The sequence below is a fragment of the Gorilla gorilla genome, chromosome 2 (assembly GCF_029281585.2).
Source record: "Gorilla gorilla gorilla isolate KB3781 chromosome 2, NHGRI_mGorGor1-v2.1_pri, whole genome shotgun sequence".
Taxonomy (NCBI): Eukaryota; Metazoa; Chordata; class Mammalia; order Primates; family Hominidae; genus Gorilla; species Gorilla gorilla.
The window spans coordinates 118934178-118949971 of NC_086017.1; the positions used below are offsets into that span (position 1 = coordinate 118934178).

A 15794-nucleotide genomic window follows, 5' to 3' on the forward strand; every position below is an offset into this window, starting at 1 on the left:
ATGCAAAGGTCATGCAATGACTTCAACATTCTCTTAATTTGACGTGAGACTAAACAGATAGCAAAATATCTCAATTACCAAGTTCCTCAGTCTAATCCCTCAAATGATCATTCACAATTCATTTAATAAACTTTAACTTACCCTAGGAGGTTGTATAGTCTTCTGATTGGAAGCTGATATAAATAACAAATAAGAATATAAATTTAATAAATGAAATAAACTAAGGCATTTGGTAATGTTTAATTTTAAGATAAAATGTTCAGGGCTAAAACTAAAGGTGCCAGAGATGTTAATGAAAGAGTTCCAGCTCTGACAGTCTATTCAAACATGCTGAATATTCTTGATTATATACACTGATTTGAAAAATGAAGCAAATAACCCATCTACATCAAATAGTAAACACATTCTCTCATTTGTTTATGCCATCTTTCCCCCAAATCAGCCACTTGTTACACTGGCTGGTGGGAAAATGCTGTCACCAACATACCCCCACCATGGGTGCTCCATCCTCCCTCCTCTATCTACCCAGAGTGTAGACAGAATGTGCCAGAATTTGTCCCCACTACTCCATCTCCCTTAGCTCACTGCTCCTGTGTCTTACAAGCTCAGTCTCTTTCTCCACACCACTCCCTGGGTCTTTCCAGTTTCAAAGCTCCAAAGAGCTAACAAACTAGAGAAAATACTCAGATAGCTCTGCGTATTCCTCTATCTACTTCTTCTTAGCTTTCTGAGTTGCCTTTTTCACTGCTTCCAAATGGATTCATTAATGAAGTTGAAGGAATACAGTACATGAGCAAAGTGACGAAAGGGAAAAGAATACCCTAGTTTGGGAGGGAAGAAGAGATAGCTTCCTTATAAAAAAAACAAATGAGAAGGCTGGCCGTGGTGGCTCATGCCTGTAATCCCAGCACTTTGGGAGGCCAAGGCAAATAGATTGCTTGAGCTCAGGCATTCAAGACCAGCCTGGGCAACATGATGCAACCCTGTCTCTACCAAAAATACAAAAATTAGCTGGCGTGGTGGTGCATGCCTGTGGTGCATGCCTGTAGTCCCAGCTACGTGGAAGGCTGAGGTGGGAGGATCTCCCTCGTCCTGGGAGGCAGAGGCTGCAGCGAGCTGGGGTCGTGCCACTGCACTCCAGCCTGGGCGACAGAGCGAGACTCCATCTCAAAAAATAAAAAAACACAAAAAAACAAATAAATACAGAATAAGAATCCTACAGATGGAAAAGCGTTGAACAGAAACATGCCATGAACCACTCAGTAGGAGGGGGATCCTACTGAACAGAGAGGCCCATTCCGCTGGGACCTGGGCTGGATGACAGCACTGGATTTTCTCATCAACAGATGGAGGCACGCCTCCGGCACTGCTCTGTGTTCCTTACTATTTATTTACCACCACTGCACACTCGAACTCTGTCAAGCTTCCAAAGCTGGCAGGGAAAAGGGTGGGTCCTGACCCAAGGAAAGCCAATCTGTGAGCCAGCCAAAAGCTGGTGAGTCTTTCTCAAACAGGAAAAATGGCAACAGACTGGACTGACAAGTTTCTCCCTGCCACTGGACTCTAAGAAGAAACAGAAAAAAACCCAGAAAGTTGGTGATGGGAAGGGAAAGTGAAAAAGAAACAGAAAGGAGACAAGGATGAGTTCAAAGCTGTAGGTAAGAAAAGCTGTCTGTGAGAAGGCATGAATAGGATAAAAAACAATGGCATAAAGAAGAGGGTGAGCTAGCCGGCTAATAGGCAAAGAATCAAAGACAGAGGAACTCAGGAACTATAACTGACAGGGGCATCACCTTACTCTTGCTGCTGAGAGGGCAACATGATGCTTCAGTTCTTTGATATGGAATGGATCCTTCCAATTCCTAGACTACATACTGTCCCACCCCTGTGAGGCCCAGTTACGTATCTGAGCTCATAGGAGTCCAGTTTCTGTTAGTGCCATGGGCGGCTTTAAATAGGCCTCCCTTACTGTGGAGGAACCTGGGGGAGTGACTTGGTCCTTGTATCCAAACAAGAAGCCAACCTCTTTTTAAAGTAGAACAGGGTAAAATGGGTTGGGATGCACTACATTTAGCAGCCTCCCCAATAAACCAAGCAGAAATACAGAGCTTTATTTGGGAACATCAGGATAGTTACATGTATATACAACTGACTTCAATGAAACCATGCCTTATATCTATGTTCTACAAAGAAAAAGAGAACTAAACAGCTATCTAAATTTCTGATGGTAATATGAAAGTTCAGAGATAAGGTTTTAGAGTTACATTTTTGAGCTCATAAATGTATTTATCAGAATAAACACTGCCAGGTGTAGTGGCACATGCCTGTAGTCCCAGCTACTTGGGAGGCTGAGGTGGGAGCGTTGCTTGAGCCCAGGAGCTCGAGGCCAGCCTGGTCAACATAATGAGACCCTGTCTCTAAAAACAAAACAAAACAAAATAGAATATTGCTAACTGCCAAGTAACTCCTTTTCTTCCCTAATAATGTAGAAAGAATAGTTTCTAGTTCTAAATCTCAGATCCAAGGGATGTCACATTTGGCTGGCCCATTCTGAAAAAAGAGATTCATGAAGAATGGTACTTCAAAGGGACATCAGTCAGTTGTGATCCCTCTAAATATTATAAAACCAAACAGTGTACAAGTTAATTTCACCTGAGTTAATTCTCTCCAATATGGATATAACCCATGTGACAAAAGAATTATTACGATTTCTGCTGCTACCATGAGTCTAAGACATTGACAGCCATATATATATATATATATTTTAACCACAAGCCTTAAGCATTCCATATGAGCATACTTGCAATGCTTCTTGATTTGTTCTTCTCTCCCTGAAACATCTGACTCCATGCCATAAATATATTTCCAGGGTTTAAATTTTTCAGAAACATTTTTTCTATTGATACCAAATTTACCTCTCCTTAAATTGAACAAGAAAATATCTGAATTTGTATCTATACATAGATATAAATTCTACGTATATATTCTGCATCTGCATCATTCTAAAATATCTGGGATGTTGTGGTAAATATGGTTCTTACTGCTACCAGATTGATTTGTATCAAAACACTATATGCCCTTATATTGAACTAACTGGTAATGGCTTTAAAAATGAGAAAGTATTGATCCTTATAATTATATAAATGTTCTCTACAAACAACAAGCCCAACTTTAGTGAGTTTGGTTAGTTTCTTGTAATCTTTTCTATGCTTTCACATTAAGTTATTGTGCCCAGTCCTTTTTCTCATCTTATAAAATTAAAATGCTTCCAATAAAAGAAAAAAAATACAACACAGTTTAAAAAGTTAAAAAATAGAAAGTGAAAGTCACTTTCACAGAAAGTTGTAGAAAGTGAAAGTGAAAGGCCTACTCTTTAAAATAGCAAATTAAGGCTACAAATTTAAAGTTGGAAATAATAAAAATTATAAAATTTTAAAATCTCATAGCGACATTAACTTCTTCTTGAAGAGAAAACTTGGATTTTTAACTATCTGAGGATTTTATTGCATTTAAATCAAAACACAATCATTAGGCTTTTCTAAAACAGAACACGTGCAATGAGTAAAAATTATTTTGGAGACACTTAAAATTTTAACTTCCTAATATAAACGCTCAAATTTGCAACCTTAATGTTACATAGATTCAGATTTACACAGTCAGATTATATAAGCAAACCATATTAATGTTCCTCCTAGTCTACCACGTTATCTAAAGAGCAACTTTCCTGTACCTTGTCTGTTCTTGCCTTTTAACTGACCGTAGGTGTCCCTCTGAACGCTGGCAACAGACAAGTTGATTTAAAAAGTTAATTTAGGATACTATCAATAAAATTAGGACACTATCAATAAAATTGCACTAAATTTTAAACATATAGCATAAATTTTAGCATATAGTATATGCTAACCTATGACAAAGAAAAAATAATTTGGGGTACTTGTCAAGATTTAAGTCATTTTAATTTAAATGTCAGAACAGTGACAGGTACAGTACAGTGGTTTCACAGGCTTGGAGGAACGTAAGTGATGGAGAAGGCAGGAGAGTGAAGTTAAGGAGGTGGCAGATAGACAATGCTTAGTTCCACTTGAGACATTGTCACCAGACCTGCTGGCAACTGTACTGAAGATCATTCTATGCTAGATATGGAAGGCATGGGGTGGCATGGGAGTAAAAGGGAGGACAACCCAGATAGTGAGGAAAAAATAAGAGCGTGCTACCCATCAGCCAAAGCTATCTAATACTACTTCACCAGAGTTGTATGGATAGTGCAAATCACACACTATTCTCAGGCATTTGTGGGGAGCAACAAAACCAGGAGTGTCATCTTCCAGAACCAGACACATGGTGATTGGAAGATGTAACAAAAATAGAATATGCACCAACATTCAAGATGTTCACTGTAGCTACCACATGAATTCCATTCTGCTTTAGATGTCTCCATTGTATTTTATGGCATTATGTGGTATAAAATTAGAAAATTTCATTGAGCAACAACTAAGACTTATGAATTCACATGCTAAGGATAGGTAGATTTTGGTTAAGTATTTTAATTATGTATCTAATATGCATAATTAAAGAAAGACACAGAATATATGACAGAATTGAATTCAATTAACAATCATCAAGAACCAAAGTTCAGAAATAAAGGTAAAAGTTTTTTGAAACTATTATGTGAGTCATATGAGAAATTATTTGACTGTAACAATTCAAGTTTTGTATTAAGTTTTAGAAACACATACAGCAAAGTTTACCTAAAGCAAAGCAGAAACACTATTTTTTTACTCCATTAATTTATAATTTTTGATTATTTTGATAGGTGGTTAAGAGTATGTTTTATTTCATAAAAATATAATTTTTTTAAAAAACGGAAACTAATATAAATTACATTATTGGGAACATCTTGAGCTTAGGTAAGATAACATTAGTTTCAGGCACAATTGAAAATATCTCTCTGTGTACATATATCTCAATAAAAAATAAGAATTTATGCAGAAATGTTACTTGAAAATTGGCAGATTAAATATACAAGTTAGAAACAATGAAGTAAATTCCATACTTATTAATAATTGATTTTAAAAGGAGTAAAAGCCTAAATTTTGAAACTCAATGTTTTCATTATATTGGCTAGGACTGTTTTAAAGTCATGCATTAGAGGTCACTGCTCTTTAAATGAACAAAATTGATAGATTGTGAATTTTAATTCCTGTCTGGGGTGTCTATGTCTGCAAGGAAAAGAGCAAGTGACAAACAAACAGGTCTGTGCAGGACAGCTCTATCACAGAAACACTGGAACAATTAAAAATCCTATTCTATTACTTAAAATGGATCCTCAAAGCTCTCTCCCCTTTTACTTAGTATAAAAAGGTACACATTCTAATAGATAAAGCCATTTTCTTTTAAACTACTTTGGAAACCAAATTTTCATTAATCCTATATGTCTTCTACCCTCTTTAATTACCCTCAAATCATTCCAATTGTATTTTCTGACTTCTGGTCTTAAACTGGAAGAACCAACTAAAAATCCTATATGTCTTCTACCCTCTTTAATTATCCTTGAATCACTCCAATTGTATTTTCTCATTTTTGATCCTAAACTGGAAGAACAAACTAAAAAGCATTTTCTAAGTGATATATCTGAAATCATTGGCATAGGTTAATGAAAATAAGAGTGACTTACCCACAAATTTCATATAAACTAGTCCAAGTAATTGTGCTAGAGCTAAGATACTCAAACCTGAAATCAGAAGAGGGCCATGCATTGGTATACACGCTGTAAAAACAAATAAAATTCTGTATTAGAAAAGCATATGAAATAACTTATTAAAAAGCAGTAATAATCCCAAGTTTTAAGAGAGTTATTCTAATGATCAAAAAACAAAAATTATCCATATATGTTTATTAAGTTAACCAGTAAAATGACTCAAAATTATTAGAAGAACAAAGCCCTCCTTTGCATAACACATACCTTATCATATCAAGAAATGGGAACTGGTGTTTCAAGTCTAAGGCTCCAACCAATTTGAGCCCAGTTATTTTAAAAGCTCTTCCACAAATACAGGCATATCAGTTTGGGTGCTAGAACAATCAGTCACCAAGCCATATATACAGCTAATATCTTTGTAGCAAGGAGGAAACCACTATTACCACTGGGGTAAATTGGAAGTTTAAAAAGAAAAGCTCAGAATGCTAAATGCTGTCAAGTATACGAACAAACAAAAACTCTTATTTATTGGTGGTGATAATACAAAATGGTACAGCTATTTTGATACAGAGAGTATGGCAGTTTATTTCAACATACTCTTTACAGTCCCGTAATTGCACTCCTTGGTATTTGCCCAAATGGAATTGAAAACTTATGTCCACATAAAAATATGCATGTGAATGTACTTTCCACTCAATTTTGCCATGAACCAAAAACTGCACTAAAAAAAAAAATCAAGTCTATATATTTTTAAAAAGAGAGAAAGAAAAAGAAAAAGGAAGAAGAGCTCTGTCCAAGAGTAACCCAAATTAGGTCTACAGAAAGATGACTCTTACCTGCAATACAGAGACTCAGTCCAACCACAGCGAGGATATAGGCTATCACCTGAATAACCAATATGGCAATGACGAAGGAGGTTAATCCAATTGCTGGAGGAAGGAAAAGGATGTAACAGAAGCATGTCAAGAGTATTTAAAAAGCAATCACTTCCACTTGCATTTGGTACAATCAGGGATCTCCTAAGACCAAAGACTGACTCTGGAGTTCATTGTTTGATGGTAGATGTTAACTCAGTGATCTAACCCTTCCACACAAGTAGTCAGCTCCAAATCCACACATTCGGCAGCCTTTAATTTTCACAGTCAGCTAAGCTGGACTGGAAGTTTTTACCCTAAATCTTAGAACAATGCTGCTTTTACCACACTTGTGCATTTTACAATATGAATGGCTATTATGAATGTCTTCTCCACATGCACATGGAATTGCTCTTGCTGAGGGAACCATTATGCAAATATGTGACTGTAAACATCATGCTCTCTATCTCTAGATCTGTCATTTTATAACAAACTAATACCTTTCCAATGTACAACGAGCCAGAGATAGGCTCTAAGACCAAGTGTTAAATGTGACTCTTTAATAGTAATAACTAAATATGGTAGTGATCTACTTTCAAAATGCAGTGAAAATGATACTGATTATAGTTTGGATTTCCATACCATCTTTTAAAACTACAGTATTAAGGTTTGCTAATAATTAAAACAAATATGTTTCTACTATTTGTGATTCATAATTCCATTTTATAGAACCAGTCTTCTTAATGCAGAAGCAGAAGCTTAGCAAAAGAAGAGAAAGACTGCGTTTAACATCCACTTATAACTTCAAAAAACTGAAATTAGAATATGAAAATAATCATTAAGAAATTATATGGCATAATTTAAAATTATGCTGATTGGCATCAAATACATATGAAAATCACTTTTTACAAAATAGCTAACCTAGAATAACCTTAAAATTAATATGAATGGAAAATGTCACTAAGAATAGCATGAAAAATCTTTTAATAAACCTACTCTTATTGAGTTGTAAAAAAATTATATGAGTATTTTCACCAAAACTGCTGTTTTGTAAATGAAAAAGGTAGACAAAATCATACTGTAACAACGAAAACTCACCTGTACTAAACACATAGTAGTGAAGTAATATTAATATCCCTGTAGAAGTCACAATTAAACCAAGGCCAGTAGCATTCTTTAATGAATATTCACCTGTCAATAAATAAAAACATTTAAAATATTTTCCTACCTACTTTTTAAATGTACTAATCTAAATTCTGTGCTTGACAACTGTGAAAATTTTAAAAATATACGTTTCCCTGAAAACCTCACACAAAATTAGTGACCATTTTCTGATTAAGACCAAACTTAAGACATCTAAATCTCAACATTTAAGTTTCAACATGCTGAAACCTTGAATTGGCTCTGCCTTCTTCTTAACTAGTTTACAGAATTCCAGTGAGAAACTGTGTATTCATCTTTTACTGTTCCCTTCATCTGCTGTATTCAGTATGTCCCAAAGTCAAATCAATTGTTCTTTCAAGTTGTCTTCTGAATTCACCTCCTTCTTCCTGCTGTCTTCACTAACTTCAGATACCAATAGAGCTGCCAAGCCCATGTTCCTAAATATTACACCTGCACTGCATTCTTCTCCAGAAACGATGGTGTGCTATAGTTATTAGGTTGAGTCCCAGCCTTCCTTTGCTTTGCTTTACATGTGCTACATATCCTCATTTCCCACTCACATTCCCATCCTCCAAATGCAACTGCCAATTTCCACAGACTTGGTTCCCACATTCATTCTACTTTCATGTCTTGGCCAATGAAGTTTGCCTCTGTAGTGAGTTGAATGATGGCCCTAAAATTATTTCTACCTCCTAATCCCTATAACCTGTGAATATTACCTAATACAGCAAAAGAGTGAATACTGCATTATATGGCAAAAGATATGATGAAGTTAAGGATCTGAAAGGAGGAGCTTACCCTGGATTATATGAGTGGGCTCTAATTCCAATGACAAATGTGCTCATAAGAGAGAGGCTGAGGGAGATTTAACAAAAACACAGAGGCAAAGACATAGAGGAAGGAGGAGGCAATGTGACCAGAGAGGCAGAGGGTGGAGTTATGCTGCCACAAACTAAGGAATGATAAACACTGTCATTCTTCAGCAAATTCCAGAAGCTAGAAGAGCCAAGAAATGGATTCTTCCATACAGCCTTGAGAGGGAGTGTGGCCCTGATGACATTCTGATTGCAGACTTATGGCCTCCAGCATGGAAAGGGAATTGCTATTGTTTAAGCCACCCAGTTTGTGGTCATCTGTTCCAACAGCCCTAGGAAACTAATGCAGCCCTCCTCACCTTGGAATGCACTCATCTACCTCCTGCGTTCCTGCCTAGGAACTGCACATCTTACCTGGGACGAAAAGAATGGCTCCAACAATGACAATGACAGTGATCATTAGTCCAGCAACAAGTAAAGCAATTGTTTTCTCATCCATACCACCGGATCTATATTTAAGTGCTTAAAAAAGAAAAACAAAGAATTATATGAACTCAATCACAAGTGAAGCCATTTTAATAACTTATAAGGTACAGAGACAAACTGACAGAAGTACTATAATGTAATAACTTCTGAGGAACAACTCCTTAATATCATCAAGTCACCTCACATCTCTTTCATAAGCAAATGGATAATGTCACGGCAGTATAAATATGGATGGTGAATTTATAGGTGACACCTTATTTTCCTACACTAACAAATGAGGTTCTATACATCAGTCTTTCTTGGTTGATGTATTACTAATAAATTGAGCTAGATAAGTTTTTGGGGGGAGGGGGGATACTGCTCTGCATAATATAGAATGTTTAGGAGCATCCTTGGCCTCTACATACTAGATGCTAGTAACTAGATGCCGGTTATGTTAATCAAACTGTTTTCAGACATTGTCAATGCCCCCGATGAGCAAAATCACTCCAACTGACAACACAACACTGATGTACATAATACTAATGGGAAATAATGGGTTAATTAACAATATTGAGAAAAAGAGAATTTTGTTCTACCTTATATAAAATTAGTAAACCATCTGGAAATCTAGTTATTTTGTTTTGAAAAAAATGACAGAATAAAACTGGGCAGATTACACCCTTGTCAAATCCTGATGAAGAAAAAAAGCTTAAATTGTTCAATTAAAATATTTTAATAAAAATAAACTGCAAAGACTCAACGGGATTCATCATACATGTTATTGTTTCTGCTGCTAGCTCCACTGTCAAGTATCTCATACCTTCTCTGAAAGAATGGAATGGGTCAATCTGCGAATATTAGTTCTTTTACTATATATGAATCTTTTAAATTTTGGTTAATATTGAAGTTGATTTTTTCACCAAGGAAGTTGTTTAAGGCAACCTAAAAGCAAACTGAGTAGCGGAAAGAAACAGCGTGTGATTGAAATGCTGCTGTGTGTCATCCACATAGAGATAGTCTCCATGACAGTAATCAATTGGTGACTGTCATGAAGGGGAAAATATTTTAAATGTTATATTTAGCATTTAGTTTTTTTTTCTTCTACAGTGACAAACATTAAATAAAGTAAAAGCAATAAATAAGCCCCTAAATGATTGTGATAAAAATCTACGTTTAAGGTATATGACAGGTACCTAAATATTTCTGGAATTTCTATCTACCCATACTTTATAACCTCAATTTTAGTCTCTTTATGGGGAGATAAGTCCTAAGCAATAAATAACCAATTTATTAATGTGGATTTCAGTTACGCAGTTGAGTAACTGAAATCCACATTAATCAGAGAAGAGAAACCCATATTAATCAGAAAACATCCTATGGCAAGTTCCCCAAGTTTTTATTTGATTCATTACTTCCGCCCAGCCCTGGACTTATGTGCCTAATACTCAGTCATAGCCTTGCCTTCTTATAAGGCACAGAGTTTTCATCACTTCCCTATTTTCTAGGCTCAAATGCTGGCTAGAATGAAACTGAGTGTATAAGTCACAAAAGGCACATACACAGAAAAAGGAACTTTCTCTAGACATATGTCACATTTTCCATTTTAATCCCATATATATTGTTATCTAAATAGAGCTTGAAAGTTCTGCAAAGGGTTATAAAGTAGAAGCTGTTTCAAATGCACCTCACAATCAATCAAACATTCATAAGAAACTCTTCCAGGTTTAAGTCAATGCATAAAAAAGCTACTAAGATCAAGCAACAAGAATTTGCCTTAGAGTACAGTATAATTTCATGGGAAAAGGTTGACTTATGTTCTTCTATATTTTTCTTTTTCTTTTCTTTTTTTTTTTTTTTTCTGGAGACAGAGTCTCTCACTCCGTTACCCAGGCTGGAGTGCAGTGGCACAATCTCGGCTCACTGCAACCTCTGCCTCCCAGGTTCAATGATTCTCCTGCCTCAGCCTCCCGAGTAGCTGGGACTACAGGCATGTGCCACCAGGCCTGGCTAATTTTTGAATTCTTTTTTTTTTTTTTAGTAGAGACGGGGTTTCACCATGTTGGCCAGGCTGATCTCGAGCTCCTTACCTCATGATCCACCTGCCACGGCCTCCCAAAGTGCTGGGATTACAGGTGTGAGCCACCATGCCTGGTGACTTACATCCTTCTTAACAAAAATAAGAGTTTGAATCTCATACAAAATTTATCCTCTTTAGGCTTAGAAGAGCTGTTATAGGAGAAAACAGTGCAAACAATAGCAACAAAAATAAAACATCACAAAATACTACCATAGACAGGGTTCCACCATAAAATGGTCTGTCTCTCTTTGAGTATAAGTACACTATATATTGAAAGTAGTTTCGGTTCCTGTTGATTAGTTCAACTACTACTTATTTTCCAGGCCACCTTAAACTTTTCCTTAAATTAAGTAGCCATTTCCAACAAATACACATGTTGAGGATCCCAAGTGTGAAAAAATCTGAAATCCAAAACACTTCTGGTCCCAGGCATTCTGGATAACGGACACTCCACCTGTCTCTGTGGGGTCTACTAATGAAAGAGTATCTCCAGGTTTTCTTCAGTGAATCTTCAGAAAGGTTTCTTTTGGCTCATTTTCTTTGCTCACATGGTCACATTTCAGCAGGTACCACAGCTAATGTGGGGTAGGTATCTTGTTGCTAGCCCAGTCGTCAAATTTCTCAGTATAGTGAAAGGGCAAGGAATTTGACATAATAGATGCCATAGAACCCAATAACCTCAAGGATCTCTTATTGATCTTTTCTTGTCCTTCAGTAGGTGGATTTATCCTTATTTATTGAATGTATCAAAACATTAAATGCAGCAAAAAAAATAAATTCAAGTAATTCTCCACTTAGCATTAAGATAAAAATAACTCAATGTGTTGTTAACAGCAGGCTCTTATCAAATTTTCTAGTATGACTTTCAGACGGCTTGGCAAGGCAATCTATGTAATTTTTAAAATCTGCATGCTCTTAAGAATTACCCTCAGCTACAACTACTGAAATCAATACACAAAATAAAGTACATGAGAAATAATAGTAATTACATGCTTAACAAAAAATGTATAAACTTAGTGCTCAGCCTGACACAGGAATACCAAGTATCAGGGGAGACAATATAACATTTTTGTGAACAAATTAGGTATTCTAAAATTTTCTTTTATATGTTCTATAAAATAATTAGTAACCAAAAGCAGGCTACTTCTAAGAAATCTGTTGGGTTGGTTCATTCATCTGTTCTACAAATATTTACTGTGTACCTACAATGTACCAGCCCCTTTTGCTAGTCTAAATCAAGGAACAAGTAGATTACTTTATTTGACAATAATTGATTGAGCACTATCCATCTATATGACTATCACTATTCTAAATGCTGACAGTGAACATGAAAAGCAAACACAAGGCCTGCCTCAAGGCCCTTACATTCTAATGGGTGAGCGTGTGTGTTTGAGGGGAGAGGGGTGTGAGTGATGAGTATGTTACTCCCAAAACTTCTTTCCCAGTTAAAGAGATGGTGAAGGCCTACTCTACTCTAAGAAAATTCCTTTATGCATTTAATCTTTCAAATTCATGCAGATGAAGCAATGACATGTCCCTCTAGCCACCTGAAAAAACAGCTAATGTTATGAATGAACAAGAAGGTTTTCTGATTTTGTGACCAATAGACAGCACATACAAGATAAAATGCAGGTTGTGACTGATGAAATCTAATGAAATTACCAAGTGAACTTGGGGATAAAATCAAGTCTATCATGTTAAGTTTCCATGACACCCCAAAGACTGGATTTGACACACCCATATAGGCTCACACAGACTGCAGTCCATCCAACAAAACCCAAAACCCAAGAATTTAATGCCTGCCCAAAGACATGACATTTGGAGTGATTGGTAAGTAAGCAGAGAGACAGGAAGGCTTACCAGGCTGATGCGTATCAGACTAAGAATAAATCATAAAGAAAGATGGGTTTGATTTCATTATTACAGTGCTATTTTCTGATAACTCTAGGAAAGTAATTTTAGAATATTTTTGGTATCTGTTGAGCTGTAAATGAATATTGTTTTCAGTGCAGAATAAAGCACATCAGACACCTTTACACATAAAATTACAATTTCATTTTTTAAATTGTTTAAATTTAAATTACTATTTTTCAAGTATCTAATACACTTATTTAACACACACATGCATACACAAATGAAAGCTTCTGAAACTGGTACTGGAAAAAAATGAACATTAATACCAATTATAAAATTACTTGACAGAAGACAAGTTAAATCATTTTATAATAAACTCCATACACTATCCAACTTGCTCTAATGAAACAATTTTGTCACAATGAATACTGACTAGACATCAGTCTATAGGACAGAGATAAAAGAGCCCAGGCTTTGTGCATCAAGTACTTTGAACATAAAAGATGAAAGAAGAGGATGTCCAACAGACCAAACTTCCTTTTTTTCATTATCAACTTTCCCTGCCTTGTGGATTTCACAATTTTAGAGTATATGGAGAAAGTTGTGATGTCTGGATTTGGAAAGGGTCAAGGGATTTCTACAAAAGAGTAAAATGCTGAGCTATAGATTTGTTCAATTCCTCCTACAATAAAATCAGCACATAAGCACATTATTTAATAACAGAATGTGATCATTATATGGACAGGACCAAGGGAAAGCACTGGGAGTTCAAGATTATTGAATAGAATTCACTGTAAGGGGCTATGCATGGTGGCTAATGCCTGTAATCTCAGCACTTTGGGAGGCCGAGACAGACGGATCACGAGGTCAGGAGTTGGAGACCAGCCTGGCCAATATGGTGAAACCCCATCACTACTAAAAATACAAAAATTACCCAGGCATGGTGGTGCACGCCAGTAGCCTGTAGCTACTCGGGAGGCTGAGACAGAAGAATCGCTTGAACCTGGGAGGCGGAGGTTGCAGTGAGCTGAGATCATGCCACTGCACTCCAGCCTGGGCAACAGAGCGAGACTCCGTCTCAAAAAAAAAAAAAAAAAAGAAAAGAAAAGAATTCACAGTAAACTTAATAACAAAGTCTTATTATTACCAGGGGCCATCAACCAGGTCACAGAATGATTCTTTGTGATAACATTTATTGTATAGTTTACTTTCTTGGATGGAAATTTCCTAGTCCAAGATAGGCTATGTCTTCACTTTTTCAGAATAATTTTTCTAATCTATGAAGAAATTTCCTGTTCCATTACTTATTTTAAATACGCTTTCATGGCTGAATTACTTTCATTATTAAGCTGTCCTCAAGTCAAAACTCAAGGACTTGGTAGGATCTCAAGGTAGTGTAATGAGAACTTTTTTCCTTGAATTTTCTAACAATGATTTCTACAGGAAGATCTACTCAAAGACATCTGAGCCGTAACCAAAATCTCTGTGGAGTAATTTTGAGCAGGGAGGGGAAAGTTGAAAAAAAAAATTAAAGATGCCTAGAATAGTTTTAAATTTGGAATCAAGTACAGCAGTCCTCACTTTGCACTATTCTGATATGAATTCCAGTTACCATGGTTTAATCAAATAAATCCCTCATAAACAGTCCAAATTTCAATTACCACAATATATTAACTGAGTAACTGCATAAAGTACAACTTCGCTGCTATTTCTTCAGTTCAAAAATAACTATGTAAATAGCAGATGTCCCATCATGATCAGTGATCAACCATGTCACTTCTTTTGAAGACTGTTGGTGACTAGTCACTGTACATCTGATATTTAGGTCATGCACAGACAGCAAAGTATGGAGTTTTGTTACCTCCTTGTTTCCCAGTGATAAACCCATGTGACATTTTATAATGGATAAATCAAAAGAGGAAACTAGGCAAGAAAAATGAAAGAGTAAAGAAATAAAAACTGACAAATGCTAGGAGTGAAATTTGAATAGACCATAAACGGAGTAAGAGAAGAAATAGCTGATTGTGGGAATGTTGACATTACTGCAATGCAAGAAACTCTAGAGATGAAGCCAGAAGAACTCAACGAAGGTGGACTTACTGATATAAATGAGGAAAGTGAGGAGGATGTAACAAAAAGAATAAAGATGTCCCAGAGGAAGTGACTGGCAATAAAATAAACTTTAAACATTCATAAAAACATTAAAGGAATTCTTTCATGACATTGAGAGTGCAAAGGATAAAACGGTAGAAACTGATCCAAACTTAGAAAGGGGTATGACAATTCACCAAGCCATAGAGAAGATGCTTGCTCTGTATCCAAAGTTATGCAAGAAGAACACACAAGTGTTGTTCAAACTACTCTTGATAACACACTTTCATTCTCGATGTTTCTAATGATTTAATTTACCACATACTAAATACTAGCTTTACTATTTTTCATTTCCCAATGCCGTTGTTATTGATAATAACAGAGTTTTTAAGGTTTTAACAACAAAAAAAAATTTTAAAGGTCATGGAACAATATAATAATAGTTTTTCCCATTCATCATGAAGATTGTTTTGCAGAGTTTCAGCTTACATGGTCATGTTTATGGTCTTGCAGTTTTGTGCAAAGCCAGTATTGCCTGTATAAAACAAAGTTACAAAGGCAAAGAGAGAACAGATAGGCCCATCTCAAAGAATTTCAAAATGTTAGCCAGTTCTTTACATACAGTTGGACCTTAATCCTGCAGAAACTGGAGGACTAGGTGGACAGCACTTAAAATGATATCAGAGTGAGAAAGAAGAATCCTGAAAATCAGCCAGGAACTTAATTGTCAGTAGAGTGGCAAATTGTGAGTTGGTGTAGTTTTCAGAACACAA

The 15794-nt window shown here is 36.0% G+C and overlaps 1 protein-coding gene across 7 annotated transcripts in view; it reads right to left on the reverse strand.

Annotated features, from left to right (window-relative positions):
• Positions 1-15794, reverse strand: part of CD47 (CD47 molecule) — a 47535-nt gene that overhangs the window by 8100 nt on the left and 23641 nt on the right. For 3 of the 7 annotated variants that reach the window (XM_031009330.3, XM_031009329.3, XM_031009327.3), the window contains exons 4-8: positions 8946-9053; positions 7651-7743; positions 6535-6627; positions 5675-5767; positions 142-173 (exon numbers count right to left, since the gene is read on the reverse strand). In XM_031009330.3, coding sequence (XP_030865190.1) covers positions 142-173; positions 5675-5767; positions 6535-6627; positions 7651-7743; positions 8946-9053 — 419 coding nt within the window. Of the gene's footprint in view, positions 1-141; positions 2418-3730; positions 3778-5674; positions 5768-6534; positions 6628-7650; positions 7744-8945; positions 9054-15794 lie in introns of those variants that run through there. The other 4 variants (XR_004069835.3, XR_004069834.3, XM_055383529.2 and 1 more) reach the window with 3 other exon arrangements.